The sequence below is a fragment of the Cibotium barometz genome, chromosome 52 (assembly GCF_041138505.1).
Source record: "Cibotium barometz isolate CiBa-2024 chromosome 52, ASM4113850v1, whole genome shotgun sequence".
Lineage (NCBI taxonomy): Eukaryota > Viridiplantae > Streptophyta > Polypodiopsida > Cyatheales > Cibotiaceae > Cibotium > Cibotium barometz.
This window is the reverse complement of record NC_141097.1, coordinates 25,439,161-25,455,265: the sequence shown is the minus strand read 5'-3', so window position 1 is coordinate 25,455,265 and position 16,105 is coordinate 25,439,161. Positions and strand designations below refer to the sequence as shown.

Genomic DNA, 16,105 nt, shown 5'->3' with positions numbered 1-16,105 from the left:
TGCACACATAATGGTGGCATTTTATCACATGGGGGTAAGTAGAAGAAGAGGTTATGGAGGGTCATGTAACCCTTGACGAGGATTTTCACACAATGTGCTAACACAAGATGATGAAAATGGGTAGGTTAGCATTGTAGAACTTATTACCTTCTTGCCAACTTGTCTAGGGTGTAGGTGGCACTCAAGGAAAGCCACCATGTAGTAATGTTGGCAGTTGGTTGGCCCCTTGGTTGGTGTGAGGTAGGCATGCTAGGTTTATTTTAGGAAGAGAGAGATTAGGTTATCCTTCAAGCAATTGGGTGCTGCTTTGTGTTGACTTTGTAGTAGGTCATATTACAGTCAATATTTGGTTTGACTAGCCAAAAAAATCTACAAATAATGGTGGCCTTATGTTACATGGGGGTAAGTTGAAGAAGGTTATGAAAGGCCACGTCACCCTTGATGAGGATTTTCACACAATGTCCTTACACAAGATGATGAAAATAGGCCGATTAGCATTGTAGAACTTATTACCTTTTTGTCAACTTATCTAGGGTGTGTGGCACTCAAGGAAAGCCTTTTTGATTTGCCCTTTGGTCGGTGTGAGGTAGTTATTAGTCAATGCTAGGCGTGCCAAGTTTATTGGGCAAAGATAGATTAGGTTATCTTGAAGCAGTTAGGCGGTGGGATTAAATCTCCAACTCATTACCAATGTGTTACCTCCAACTCATCTTATTTCTTTGACTCTTTCAACTACTTTTCCATTTTCCTTTTTGATGTAGTTGAGCTGCTATAATTGCAAGCCTACCAAAATTTGCCTTGTTGTGAGGCCTGAGATACACCCTCAACAATCAAGTCATCCACATAGATGGTGATAACCAAAATCCCCTTATCACTCTTTCGCATATAGAGTGCATCTACTATATGAAAGCCAATGGTGATAAGATACTGCGCAATCTTATCATGCCATGCTCTTGATGCCTGCTTCAAGCCATACAAGGAGTGTGCACACATAATCTCGGTGACTCAAATCCTCATAATCAACTGGATATTTCAAATATACTTCTTCTTCAACTCACCATGAAAGAACACATTCTTTACATCCATTTGATATAAAACCCAACCTTTTGATACAACCACTACAATAACAGCTCTCAGAGTTGCCATCTTAGAAATGGAGTTGAATGTTCCCTCATAATCAATGTCGTAGGTTTGAGCATAACATTTGGCAAATCAATCTCTCCTTGTACCTGCTAATGCTTCCATCTGAGTTGTGCTTCACTTTTTAGACCCATTTACATATCTAGCCTTTTTATCCTTAGGCAAGGCCACCAATTCCCATGTCTTATTTGTTTCCAATGCAACCATTTCTTCATCCATGACTCTCCCAATGTACATACTCAACAACATTCTCAAAACATGTGGGTTCAACCTCCTGCAAAACCTTTGCCATGTATGCATATAATGGTGAGCTACATAACCATCATACATCAATCTCTGAATAGGGTTTTTAACCCTATTCAACTTGCGTGGTCCTAGATCTGTCCTTGATTTCCTTGTAGCTACCTTAGTCTTCCTTGCACTAGGTGTCCTAATAGCTGGAAACCAAAACTCCTCATCAAGGCTTTGTCTAAGCCACTAGGCTCTCCTTCAACATATGAATGCTTGCTGAAATGTCAGGCATACCAAGAGACTCATCCACCTTTATGTAATAAACCTGTTGAACATGCAGGACTGATTTTCTAACACAACCTACCACTCCATGGTCTATCAATAGACTCACTGCAAGAGGACTCTCTCATTCCACTTAATGAATGTGATTGTTGACCTGTATTCTATACAACCACCCACTCATGTGCATCAGTCCCAATCGAGTCTTTTACAACATCATCCCAATTGCTTATCTCATCACAGACAACATCCTTGCTCACCCTCATCTCACGTGTGACGGGGTTATAACATCTGTACCCCTTTTACTCAAGGGAGTAATCAATGAACACACATTTTTTAGCCTTTGAATCCAACTTACTACATATCTTATCAAGAATGTGTACATACACAATACATCCAAACACTTTCAAGAATGTGTACATACGCAATACATCCAAACACTTTCAAGTGTGACAAATCTGGTTTCTTGCTAGTGTACTTCTCCTCTGGAGTCACACCATGCACTGCCCATTTTGTGGGAATCTTGTTCATAATGTAGACTACAGTTGCAACTGCTTCAGTGCCCAATAATACTGAGGCAAGCTCTTCTCAACTATCAATACATGAGCCACCTCTACAATGTGCCTATTCTTCCTCTCAGCAACACCATTTTGCTGCAGAGTATAAGTATACCTACATGTGAATTACCTCTGAATTTCATGCTTTCTCAAGTACTCACTAAACTCATTGGAGAAGTTCTCTCCCCCTCCATCTGACCTTAGACACTTAACTTGCAAATTGGTTTTCTTTTCAGCCCACCATTATGAAATCCTGAAAGTAAGTAAACACTTTACTTTTCTCTTTCATGAAATAGATCCACACCTTCCTTGTGTGGTCATCAATGAAAGATGCATAGTAACAACATCATCCCATTGATGTTGCATTTGTCGACCTCCATACAGCTGAGTGCACCACATCAAGTGCTCTATTACTTACATTCCTATCATGTGGAAATACATTCTTTGTCTGCTTTCCAAACTGACATGCTTCATATACTTTATGCATTCCATCCACCTTGAAATTTGACAAACTTGTAACAATTTTTGAATTCTGCATAAACTTAAATCGTTGCTCATTCACATGACCAATACGTTTGTGCCATATATCTATACCAGGCACAACACCTGTACCTTGTGCAAACATAGCAGATTTCACCTTAGGTATGCTTACATCCAAAGTCAACATTTCCCCCACTGTTTTGTCCTTTGCAACCAAACGACATTTGTTTTGGAAGTTCTCAACATAGCAGCCCTCAAGGTTAAAGTATACTTGTAAACTCTGATCAACCATCTACCCAACAGAAACCAAATTCTTTGTTATGTTAGGTACAACATGGGTTTTTCAAATTTTTGACCTCTCTAAACCACTCACCACCATGATAAGTCATGTGGTTAGAGGCTCCCGAATCCACATACCATACATCATTCCCACTGTTTGTGGATACATCTACAAACACTGAATTCAACATGTACTACATAATAAACAACTGCTCACATCAATCTTTAGCCTACTTGCTTGAAGATGCATAACTGTTTTATTGCAGTTTGCCACTTTTTATGTTACTCTACTTTTTGTGTGACAATCCGCTACTTTTTTTCTCTTTGCTTCTTGCGACAATCTGCCACTTTTTATGGCTTTGTTTCTTGCAACAATTTGCCACTTTTTATGTCTCTGTGCTTCTTACGACATTCTGCTCTACAAAGTGACCTAGTTTGCCACAATAAAAGCAATCCTTTAAACCTAATCCCGTTTGCTTTCTTTGCCAATTGTCTCGACCTCTCTGGCTCCCCCTGCCAATGAGATTGGCCTCTTTCATTTATGTGTGTTTGTTGTAAATCATTGGCCTCTTTCATTTATGTGTGTTTATTGCGAATCATTGGCCTCTTCTATTTATGCGTGTTTGTTGTGAATCATTGGACTAATGTCCCTAATTCTGATTTCCAAAACGGCTACCACCTTTATCGCCACAACCATGACCTCTACCTCTACCTCTACCTCTACCTGAGTTTGAGTAGATGGCTTGCTCTTTGAAGTGTTTTTGCTTTGGAAGGAAGAGTCTTCACCCAAAGATTTCTCTTCTATGATGAACATAGACACTAAATCCTGAAAGTTAGAAACATTCTCGCTTATAGCAATAGAGGCCTTGAATGGCTTGTATTCTTTACCAAGCCCATTCAAATAGATGCTCACCAAGTCATCGTCTTCCACTGAGATATTCATAAATTCAAGGGATTCAACGATACCTTTGATATTTAATGTATACTCATTGATAGACATGTTCTTCTTCTCCACTGTATGCAGCTCTTTTTTTAGCTCTCCTATTTTGCCTTGCCTTTGTGTTTGTCTGAAACATCTTTACTAAGGTTTTTCCATGCAACTGATAGAGTGTTGGTATCCTGTATGTGCCCTATCATAGTGTTTATCACACTAATTAAAAGCCAATACTTGACTTTTCTTATACCCTGGTTTCAATCTTTGAATGCCTTTATCTCTGCTGACTGGAGAGTTTCATTCTCTTCCAAGTAATTCTGGAGGCTCCTCATTGTCTCCTTCAACATAGTCCCAAAATTCTTTTTCCATTAGAAAATTGATCATTCTGAACTTCCATGCATGGAAATTGTTCTTGTCAAGCTTCTCATTGATAATCTGGTTGATGTTGTCACATACATCCTTGCTTACAACAACAAAAAATCTACAAACAGACAATTTATGTATGCAACCTACAATAGAGCAATATCTGTCAGAAGTGCCCAAAAACACCTTGCACAATGGTGACTGAATGTAGGCCAAAACGTGTCCGATGCACCAAATAAGAGATGCTATCACTTACTATATGTGAGATAGAGTTTTCCATAGAGCCTAATCATCCAAGGAATTTATCTACTAGATTGGCCTTGAGTCCTAATGTGCAGATACAAAGCTAAAAGTGGATGTATAGCCGATTTCTTCGAAGGGTTAGCAACTTTGTATGGGATTTAAATCTAGGTAGCTTTATACAAGTGTGATTTGTACTAGTTAGTTACTGTAGACATAATTTTACTTGAGACTAGATTGCCATACACACGAGTGTTCTACACTTAAGGTAGCCCTAAGATTATGGGAGAAAATAACAAGGAATGTTCTATACAAGATAGATTGATATGGTGTGCTAACGTAAAAATTCGTGCCCTTCAAGTGGTAGCCTGGTTGTGTCAAGGTAAGATTGGGAAGGAATTGATCACTCCAACTTATGTTTATGTCTAAAGGGAATCTTGTATGGAGTGGATCTTGGTGGTATGGAATGCTACGATTTGCTATATGCACGATTTCTGAATACATCTATATTCTTATTTGGTGATGTCTGGACTGACGGGAAGCAACTACTGAGTTGGGAAATCAATTACATGAAGGAAGAAAGAATGAATGAGATTGTGGATTGGAGATGATCGGAGAGAGTATTATGTGGTTGCTTAGTATTTGCAACTATGATTGGGTCTATATTTGATAAAGTGGTTATGCTTTGCCAAATGTTAGGTGAACCTTCTTTACTTCACAATAGCAATAGTTCTCAGGATCTTGACATGCACATATATATTTTGAGATCTAGATTCAAAGCAAATTTTGCTTGAGATTAGTAGGTTTGTCGGATATATATACTCTCCAGAAAATTCAATTTGTACACAATGAGAGATTGCTAACAACCTTTGGTAATCTTTTAGAAGACTGCAAGTTGAGGAATGATGGATTTGTTAGACGTATATGGGGCATATTCTTCGTGGTATGGGACATTGGAACCTATCACATGTGTGGGTTTACATTATTTTATTGAGGTAGATGTTTTAGTCTCTAGTGTAATAGTTATCCATAACCCAAGATTGTTGGATGCCTAGTTCATGGGGTGAATATGCTAACCTTTGACATGGCAGATGTCCAATCATATAGCTTATTCCTATGGCTATTATATAAAACTGCATGGCAAGGTGGTGACTTGGGGGTTATACTAGTTCGATCTAGTAGAGTGTTGATGCTGGTAAATTTCTACATAGTGTCTTATTACCTTGACACAGTGGTTGTATTAAACTTAAAATTTTTGGATACTTAAGTAGTCATAGTTTGACTAAGATAGGTTCATACTCATGATGATTGTCCTCAATAGCAACAAAGAGGATGTATCAAATCTTGGTGAAATGTTATATGAATTTGGACACTAAGAGACCATTTGGTTGGTTGGAATTTCCTATGATTATCCTAAGCATATGACTCTTGGTGGCAACAACTAGTCATGTTTAGTGCAAGTTCTGGAAGCTCAGGTTTCCATGAGACTTGCAAGTATGCCTTTAGGAGTAGTCAGCCTTGGTAAAGAGCCGATGACTTATTGCATATTCCTTGAATGGATGTTCATTGACATATATTAGCTTAGACTAGATGGTTTTATCAGTGGTGTTTTGGTTTGCATACCGCTCATACGTTTTATCAGTGGTGTTCTGGCTTGAACACATGCCTAGAGGTGTCTTGTTTTGATCATGATCTTGAATTGTCACCTTAGAGGCACGTTCACGTGATGCATAATCTTATGCCCCAACATTCTCACCAAGAGGGCAGCCATTAGAGACAACTCGCCACTCCTGCTAGAACGCTGACCGAGACCGAAGCCTTAGGCTATGTCACCTTAGAGGCAGGTTTGCGATGTCTCCTACAACCCCTAGCCTTGGGGCAATCCCTATTGGTGACAGCTCCAGCATTGGTCCAAGTCTACCTGCAATCTCCATATGTTGCTTCAACCAATCATTAGGTGTCACCTTAGAGGCACGTTTGCGATGTCTCTTGCGACCCCTAGCCCTAGGGCAATCCCTAGCAACATGCCCCTGTAGGTGATAGATCCAACATTGGTCTAGTCCCTATATGTTGCTTCAATTGATTGTTAGGTCCCGAAAGCAACACAAAATCCTCAATAAGTTCGCTATCACGAGCAAGCACCATAACCCTAGAGATATTGTCTGTCTCACGACAGTGATTACCTGAGCGTTAGAGGTAGGCAAGGCAAGAATAGGGGACACTTGTAGGACCAACCCAAAATCTCACCCAATGCCCTCTTGCATAGACCAATACGCGTGTGGAAGAGTTGAGAATCTCAGCGTAAAGAGGAAAACAGTTCCGCTCTTCCAACAAGGTCAAAACAGTTGGTATACAGTAAGAATAACATCTACCTCGGGCCCAATGGGAATTGGCTACCCTTCAGTACCTCTGAAGCTGCTTCCTCAACATCGAAGTCCTCTTGGAAGAAACCTCTCCCAAGTAACCTCACATCTTTGCAGTGGAGTGCAAAGTGAAGAGGGCAGCACTGCAAGTACCCAATCACGGCTTGGAGACGGGACAAATGTGACCCGAAGATTATGGCAATGAGAAGAGGGTCATCTTGGTGTCTTTTTCGATCTTGGCGAAAAGGATCGCAAGCTTGGCTTCTACAAAACCTATGGTTCGCCTGGCCGAGGGAAGATGATTAGCCATGATGCTAATCATATGGGAAAAAGGTCAACTTAAACCCTGATGTAAAGTGTTCAATGCTGAAGGCTGCATAAGAGGAGGGATAGAAGCAGGGAAGAAGGCAAGAAGGAAAGGGCGGGCAGCGGGGCAAGCAGCAGAAAAGGACGGTCTATCCCTCACCACATCATTCTAGCATAGAGGCTCACAGTTTTGGAAACACAACTAAGGTAAGCAAAGACTTGATGGATGGCTTGCATTTGGCTTCACACGGAGTAGACAGCTCGTATGCTAGAGCATCAAGATGAATGACACACCCATGGCCATAGACACATTACCACCATTTCAGTAAGGGCAGCCAGATGCAGTACACAGCCAGCAACTGTGTAGAGTCATTTATGACATCTAGCAAATACAAATGAAAAGGAGCATGAAAGATCATAAGTTTATACCAAGATCGCTCACAATCACGGCATACGGTTACTAGATGAGAAGATACCTGAGAATGAATATCTCACGTGAACTTAATTCTCTTTGGGTCAAATTAAAGCGTAATAACACATCAAAGACGGCACTGAAACAAAAAAACCAAGAGCTGAAAGTATGCAGGATGTGTGATATGCATGAGGTTGAGACTCAGAAACTAACAACCTTTAAGGCCAACAAGCCTGCATTTTACAAAATTAGAAGCCGTCTCCAAAAATGCTCCCAGCAGCTCAAACTTCACAAACAGAGGATTTGCGGGACCAACCCACCTGATCTCATAGGTCACTCTAGCCTTGAAGCTCTCTCTCTCACACACACACACACACACACGTGGGCACATCCCCCTGTTACATATTAGAACGTAAGGACATCACACCAATCAGATAAGGAATATAATATAATTGTACTCCTCCACTTCTTTTAAAATAATTGTACTCCCTTTGACTTTCCTTCTTACATGATTACAAACTCCAAACTTGAATGTGGATGAACAAACTCTGATGGCTAATGGTGCTGAAAGCGATTAGGCAGGCTTAAACATGCTCTCAGGTGGTGGAGACACGTTCACAGCCCGAAGCAGTTCCAACGAAGAGGCCAAGCCCAAAAAGTGTGAAACTGCAGTGTTGGCAGATGCCTGTGCAGGAAACAGGTTTTTAGGCTCCTTGCTTAAAAAACTTCCTTTGCGATCAGTAATCCAACAGGAGTGCACAAAAATTATCAAACCTGAACCAAGAACACGTCAAGTGCCAGTACAGGGCTGTGGCCAAAAGCGATTCCTTGCAAATAAGGGCCTGCTGTGGATGTGAGAGACTTTGCCACAAGGGCACCAACAGTAGCCTCCATGCCCAGCAGGGTAAGGCCCATCCCCAAAAGATTTATGATGACACCGTTCTTGAGTTTTTTCACAACTTCAGCTCGAGGAGGGGCCTGTGGAATCAAGACCACGAGCTTAGGTTAAGAAACCAAAATCAACTATATAAGGTTAAGTCGTCAAGAACGAAAGCAGGTAAGCTGTAGAAATTATTCAGCAAAATTATTAACTGGCAAGCTGTACCTTACTAAGATCATGCACAGTATTCCGCAACCGTTCAGACAGACGGATGTACCCGAATGCCCAAAAGACGGATATAAAGGCTGCCGTTATTCCTCCTGCCGTCAAGTAAAAGGTGGCTTGTGAAGTGGGTGTTCCACCTATTACTACAGAAAACGCTAGAATGACGGCAGAAACAACAGTACACACAAGTTGGCCCCAAAATCCAAGTGTTCCAAGACGTCGAAAGTATTGGCCTGCGGACTCCAAACGCTTTGAGACCTGAAAATGAATATCCTAACATGAGATTACAATACTTTATACCAAAAAAGAGATGAAGATAAAAGTCAATTACTGTTGCACAACTTTAAACTGATGGCATCTTCCTTTGGCTGCGATAGTGACCTGGAAAATGACACAGGCTTGGATACCACCGGTAAAGAGGAATTTTCAACTTGAATTGACAAAATGGGAGAAAAGGTCCCTCCTAATGACAAGGCCAGGACTCGGTTGTTGCAGCCAAGTTTGGTAAGCCGCAATCGATTATTGACCTACATGACCATCAGCGACAAACAAAATATTTTACAATACGCCTATAACACTGGCAAATGACCAGAACTAAAAGTGTTTGGGTCCCCAAGCATGCAATGCAACAAGAAAACAGCATGTCTCGGGAAGCATTTTTGAAGTAAAGAACATGTCCCTTATGTGGAGTGCACCCGTCATACATGTATGCTAACCATGAGCCACACCTTCACAAAGCCATCACCTAGTCTCAATCAACCCTGTCTGGCATCCAACCAGGATGCCATACATTTTGGGAGCTTAAATATGGCTTCGCCTCATAAAGAGTCTTGCAGACATGATGGTTTCAACACACACACAAACTGGAGCTTAAGCCCAACAACAATTTGAACAACTGGGGCTGTGGATAGCTTCTTACAGGGCCCACACTTGCAAACAGACTGCCTAGTTGCCAGCATGCAGGAATATCATTATTATCATGTGCACCTGCTGTCCTAGGGTGCCACATCAACATAACTAGACATAACTACACTGTTAGTTACCTTCTGGAAAAGCACTAAGCATCTTCTCAGCCCTTGTCCAAGGACATGTCACCAGCTACCATCTTGGTCTTGATCACAGAGGTGTCAAGTCATGCATTGTCCCGCATTTTTTATGAATTATTCATTGTACAAATTCCCAGGACGCTTGGTAGGCTAAGAGCTGATAGTAAGGAGAGTGTCTTTAAATAGTATGTAAGCCTAGGGCTGATTACCCATTGTCCCCGCAGGTGACAAAGTACAGATTGATGATCTTTTCTAGAAGATCGGTTCTTCTCTTGTTTGGGAAGAGACTACTGTTGTGTTTCACTTGGTTCAGGCTTCAGTAGTAGGTTCTCGATTTTGGCAGTTTTGTGGTTTTTTCTAGAACAGATTTATAGAGGACATCAAGATGAAAGCATGGTAGTCAAATGGAAGATACTTTTGGTTTCGGAATAACTCTTTAGGACAGTGGTTGCTTACCTCTGGTACTCGTAGCATTGTCAGCTTCGAGTTACCCAGATGATCCATTTGCTCCGGATTAGGCTTTTGTGACTAGGAATGGACGCTCATATCTATTACTTGAGTAGGTCGATCTCTTAGTCGGATTGTCCTTGAGACTATTGGTTTCGACCAATAGAGGGTGTTTCTCTAGTGTTGCAAGTGTGACAACTTCTCCTTGAGTTCTTTTTCTTGAGCTCAAGAGTGAGCTCTTTTGAGGAAGGGGAGTATGTCATGTGCACACTAGGGGCAGGTAGATTGACGAGCTAGAGTGTAATATGTTGTGGGCAGACGTGCTTTTTGGGCGTTCCTTCCCTATTTATTGGGGGGAGGGGTACCAGTTGGGCACACACCGATGGATGGAGCACAGGAGTGCAGAGCCGCGCAGGAGGCCAACGTCCTTGGGGGACAACCCCGGGAGGTAGAGTACACCAGATGAGGACGATGGCAAGGCACTCATGAGAGCACGACGCTCTAGCTCGTGGCTCGGTGGGGACGGCCAAGTTTGTGAGCCTTGCTCACGGCTGTCATGGTTGGGTGGCGAGTATGCCTGCACCCAGATATGTTTCTTCCGCTTTGCCTTCTAAGGTTAGGGATTGTTGCTTTGTCTTGCTTTTCATGGCTGTTTTGCAGGTTTCCCTCACGGAGAGATTTCGAGACTTGACACCAGGAAGGGATTTGTATCTCTTGAGTGGGCACGGGGTAAGCCTTAGGCCACCCCAAGGGCCGAAGAGGCCCATGGCCAGTGGCCACCAGCCCATGGAGAGGCTAGGCCTTGGTCAGCCTGCTCTAGGGGGCCTAGCAGCCTGTCGGCCAGCATATGAGGCTTGGGCAACCCAGTCGGCCAGCCTTATGGCTTGGCCAGGTTGTGGGCTAGCCCATGGGCAGCCAACCCAGCATTGCTGGACAGCATGCGCAGGCCAGAACACACAACAGAAAGGCGGCCAACATTAGGTGGTGTGAATGAAGCGCTTATTTAAAAGCATGATTAAATCAGGTCGTGGAGTATTTCCAGCAGGCCAACCCAGGCTTATACCCACCGACCAGTTCATGAAGACACTATAAATAGCATAGGCTAGAAACTCATTGGTCATCTTAGCATTCACAAAGGGTTGCTGAAATCCAAGGGCTAGGACAGCGAAGGGATAGTCTACAGCCAAGGTGAAGGTGAAAGGTCAAGAACCATAATATTTTTACAGATTTGCATCATTTTAATAAAGCAAATACACCATTCGTGGTGGGGGCCCTATAGAGGATATTCAAGACCCAAAGATTCGGGTTAGGGGGATATTCTGTAGAATTCGATGCGGATAAAGGCCTTCCCGAATTTCAAGAACCCAGATAGGCAGCTGGATAAACTACATATGTGTCCGACTCTCTCTCTCTCTCTCTCTCTCTCTCTCTCTCTCTCTCTCTCTATATATATATATATATATATATATATATATATATATTTCTGCACTTGTCTCTCTATCTTGTGCATTATCTTCATCACGAAGATTGCTGAATTTTGTCCATTGAAGTTACCGATTCTACCCATCAAGCTTCCGCATGTTACATTGGTATCAGAGTCTTCTTCAAGTGTGAAGATTCAGCTAGAAAACCAAAAAAAAAAAGAAAGAAATTTTGTTTTCGCTTGTGTGGTTGGCTTCTAGACTCCACAGAACCACCCCTTTCAGTGGGACTCCTATCCCTAGAAGCACGGTTGGTTTTTGGCCTCCAAAAAGTCTCTCACACGCATAGTGGATGGTTTTGTTGTATTTTGGAAAGGAAATGCATATTCTCGCTATGGCAAGCGTCGACGAAGAGAGAGAACAAAGAATTCCGAAACAAGAAGCACCAAGCAGTCCTTCGAGGATAGCAAACATGTGTGTGCGCGACATGTTCCACATGATGATGCGAGCAATCCCAAACCAGTACACCAAGTTAAAAGAGCAAAAGGCGCAGATCTTGGTCTTGGAAGACAGAACCCATACTCCAGCCCCTTTTTCTCCGTCTCCTCCTCTCTCTCTCCTTCTCTTTCCCAAAACTTGATTGTAGATCCTCTTCCGGATAACCCTTCTGGAGCGTTACTACCACAACCGAGTTCGCCACTCGAGTTGCAAATGCGAGAATTGGAGATTCGATTGATGGAAGATCCCATGTTGCCATACAAGAAGACGCCAGACGACACATGGAGCACGAAAGATTTCTTGCAGCTTTAGTAGCAAGAGCGACACCAACTTCTTCCTTGAGTCATCCTCCCGAGAGGATAAACTTCAGTAAGTATAATGGTAAACTCGACCCCACGAACCTTTATTCATGGTTGCATCAATTTAAAGCTTATTTTGCTGTTGTAAGAAAAAATGGTGTTGACACAATGATCTTGGCTAGTTGGTATTTAGAGAGCGACTCGCGAGGCCATCCCATGGTAGACTCAATGGACGCATGCCCACACCAAATTAGGTATGGCAACTTATGTCTTGGACGAATTCGTCGTAGATCTTAAGCGGCGGTTTCTACCGCCCTATTACCTTGAGCGACTCAAAGACAAGTTCAAGGGAGCGAGTCAAAACGTGCAACCAGTCCTACAGTCTACCAACAAATTTCAAACTTATGTTTGCAATTAGGCATTTCTAATAAGGACAAGAAAGGGCAGTTCCTTTATGGCCTTGACATGTAAATCCAATGGGAAGTGCGTATGTTTTGGCCAGCCACCTTCGAGGATGCACTCTCGCTTGCGCAGAGTACTAAGATAAAGTACAATGACGAAAAGCCCAAGACTTCCCGGCCTTCTACTCCCAAGGCACCCGCCTCGAGGGAAAAAGGTCATAACCAAACGAGGTCTTCCCCAAGACAGAGCACGGGAGCCTCTGGCTCCAAGAACTCAACTAATGCGCCCAAGCTTACTCCCAAACCAAAAAGCTTAGGCAGGCGTGGACAAAGGATGTTTGGGAGAGTTTTGATAGTGAAGATTGTCAAACTGGAGTCAAATCTGGAGAAGCTTACAATCAATGAGTCCGATAACATAGTTGAGAAGATTGGAGAGTTCACCCATATCAAGTTGCAGCTTGAGGAGTACGGGAGCACAATCAACAATCCTATCCATAAACTTTTTGGTAAATTGCCTGCTTCCTTTGATTCTTTTAGGAATAATATTTACTTCTATGATCCTCTCTCTCCTTTTTAGGAAGTCGTGAGTTATCTCCACGACAAGTGCATGCTTCGTGGAAAAGACAAGTCGGAGTTTGCTTTTGTTGCCTTTGACAAGGGCAAAGGCAAAGGTAGAAAATGAAACTCCAACAACAAAGGCAAAGGCAAGGGAAAACAGGATTCAAAGGAGTCCAAGGACAAAAGCAATGAATGTGATTACTGTGGCAAGATAGGTCACACTGAGGCTCGCTGCTTTGCTCGTCGAGATAGCTCTCACGCACCCAAAGCCAAGTATAAAGCCCAGGATGCTTCCAAAGCATTTGACACAATGACCACATCATCAAAGTACACACCAAGTTCCTTCTAAGAAGCTTTGTATATTGAAAACAGATTTTTGGAAATCCGTGGTTCATATAAAACATCATGTAAGGTGGTAGAGGAACCAAAGAAACATTACCAACACCATTGACAAGAAGCGAGGAGTTGTCGCCCGATGTGAACTGAAGAAGAAAGAGTCTGGTAGTCCTCCAGGATATGGGCTTGATTGGTCATGTGGGCAGAAGTACCACTATCACCAACCCATTCCACCGCTTCAAGTGTCACTGACCTCTTCTGGAGAAGTCATCCCTGTGATCACTAGGAGTGAATCCTGTGAAGAAGTGGATGAATCTGTGACTGCCACGTATGCTACTTTGGCAGATCCCTCCTCTCAAACTTTGTCCTTGTCCTTGTCTTTGGTGTTGTCCTAAGTGATCGACAGGAAGACTCTCTCGGTTGTTACCAATGGAGTCCATGATGAGGGTCTCTACAAGATCACCAACTTTTCTTCCTAGATCCCACTGACTCACATATTCATCAGCTTTTCTCTCCGTCGGGGCTTTGGTTTCTGAGGCAAATACTTCTTTGTGGCATTTTTGCTTCGGTCATGTACCCATTTCTGCTTTACAGAAGTTCCATTCTCAACAAGTTGTCAACGGACTACCTCAGCTCAGGTATCTTTCACACATCTGCTCATCCTGCATGATGGGCAAGCATCATCAAGATGCATTTCCAGAAGAGGCCACTCATGAGCAACCTGAATACATGCAGATCTTGCTGGATCCATGGAGGTTGAGTCTCTTGGAGGGCCTCAATATTTTCTTCTTCTTGTGGATGATTTCACTCGCAAAGTCTGGGTATGTTTTCTAGCTCGCAAGTCGGATGCTTTTGCCAGTTTTAGGACTTGGATCGCGATGGTGGAAAACTAGTCTGGGGGTACAATTTCATTCCTCTGGACTGATAATGGTGGTGAGCTTGTACTGTTTAATGACTTCCTTCCGTCGAAGGGAATTCACCAACAAACCACAGTTCCTTACACTCCTCAACAGAATGGAGTTGTGGAACAAAAGAACCGGACCGTAAAAGAGATGGCCCGTGCCTTGTTGCATCATGCAAGTCTCCCTCCTGCTTTCTGGAGTGAACCTGTGGCTACCTCGGTTTATCTCATTAACCGCTCTCTCACAAAAGTGGTTGAGAGGATGACTCCGGAGGACGCTTTTACAGGACACAAGCCTTTTGTTTCTCATCTACGTGTTTTCGGTTGTGTTGCTTATGTGCATGTTCCAGATCACAAGAGGACTCGCACCGAAGTCAAAGAGGACGATCTTCATAGGCTACAGTCTGAGATCCAAAGGGTACCGCCTCTAGGATTCGGAGATTAATGACATCATCATTTCCCATGACGCTCGGTTTGACGAATCCCACAATAACCAGTCACCTGATCTACGAGATTGATAAATCTCATTTCACATAATCTACAAAGTCACTCGCTCTAACGATAGCAGGCCACATGATGCACACATAGTCTAGAAGGTCAATTGGATGCATGGCAAGCTACAAGGCCTCTGTTTATTCTAAAATGTTAAACTATGTGAAGAAGCGATGGCACATACTGTAGCATATGGGGGCAGATGCAAGAGAGGACAGTCACATACCTGGGCACGCTTGGGCAGTTCATCGTCTAAGTCGGTGGGGTTGTAGGCTGCAGAGGCGAGGGGTCTTGAGGCACGTGCGGAGACGGCGCTCCGCTTGAGGGACAACGGGGGCTGGAGGTGGGAGGGCCCAGAAAGATAACGAAGGGAAGTGAGGCAGGGGCTCCGAGGGGAAATGCTGATGGGGTTTGCAGAGAGAGAGCACAAGGGGGGAGTTGAAAACCTTGGAACGGGGCATGGCGATGGCAGGGGCCTTGTGCAAGCGAGTTTCAACTGCAAATGCATGCTTCTTCTTCTTCTTCTTCTTCTTCTTCTTCTTCCTCCTTTTGCTTAGGGAGGAGGCTAAACTCTTAACACCAACAGGCATTACACTTCACATCCTCACATCCTCTCTCCTAACTCAAGCATTACACTTCACATCCTCTCTCCTAACTCCACATGTCATCTGGTGATGCACATTCCATGACACATCATGAGCGTTTCATCTACCTCACACACACTTATTAAGGGTAGCACACGCCCAATAGGGACGCGGGCCCAGTGTTAGGACCCCGGACACATGGGTGCCCGTTTTGAAGCTACCCTTACAATGGTGCAGAACAACGAGCCCCACGATAATCCCCTTTTGCCCATGCTCATCAAGTGTGTAAAGCTTCGTAAGCCATTTGCATGGTTCAATATGTGTGTGTGCAGATGCATCAGACATACATGTTATTGATGGACTAGATTACTCATTCAAGCTGTTCCCACTACTAGGTTTCCTCAATCCATATTTCGCATATGCACCTCTAAAA

At 43.2% G+C, this 16,105-nt stretch overlaps 1 protein-coding gene across 1 annotated transcript; it reads right to left on the bottom strand.

Annotated features, from left to right (window-relative positions):
• Positions 1-8,014: 8,014 nt before the first annotated feature.
• LOC147608991 (protein TIC 21, chloroplastic-like) lies at positions 8,015-15,650 on the bottom strand. The gene is made up of 4 exons (XM_086788666.1): positions 15,315-15,650; positions 8,690-8,947; positions 8,359-8,562; positions 8,015-8,269 (listed from the first exon to the last, which is right to left on the bottom strand). The coding sequence occupies exons 1-4, from the start codon at positions 15,594-15,596 to the stop codon at positions 8,159-8,161; spliced, it is 855 nt and encodes a 284-aa protein (XP_086644792.1). The 5' UTR covers positions 15,597-15,650; the 3' UTR covers positions 8,015-8,158.
• Between the last annotated feature and the right edge of the window lie 455 nt (positions 15,651-16,105).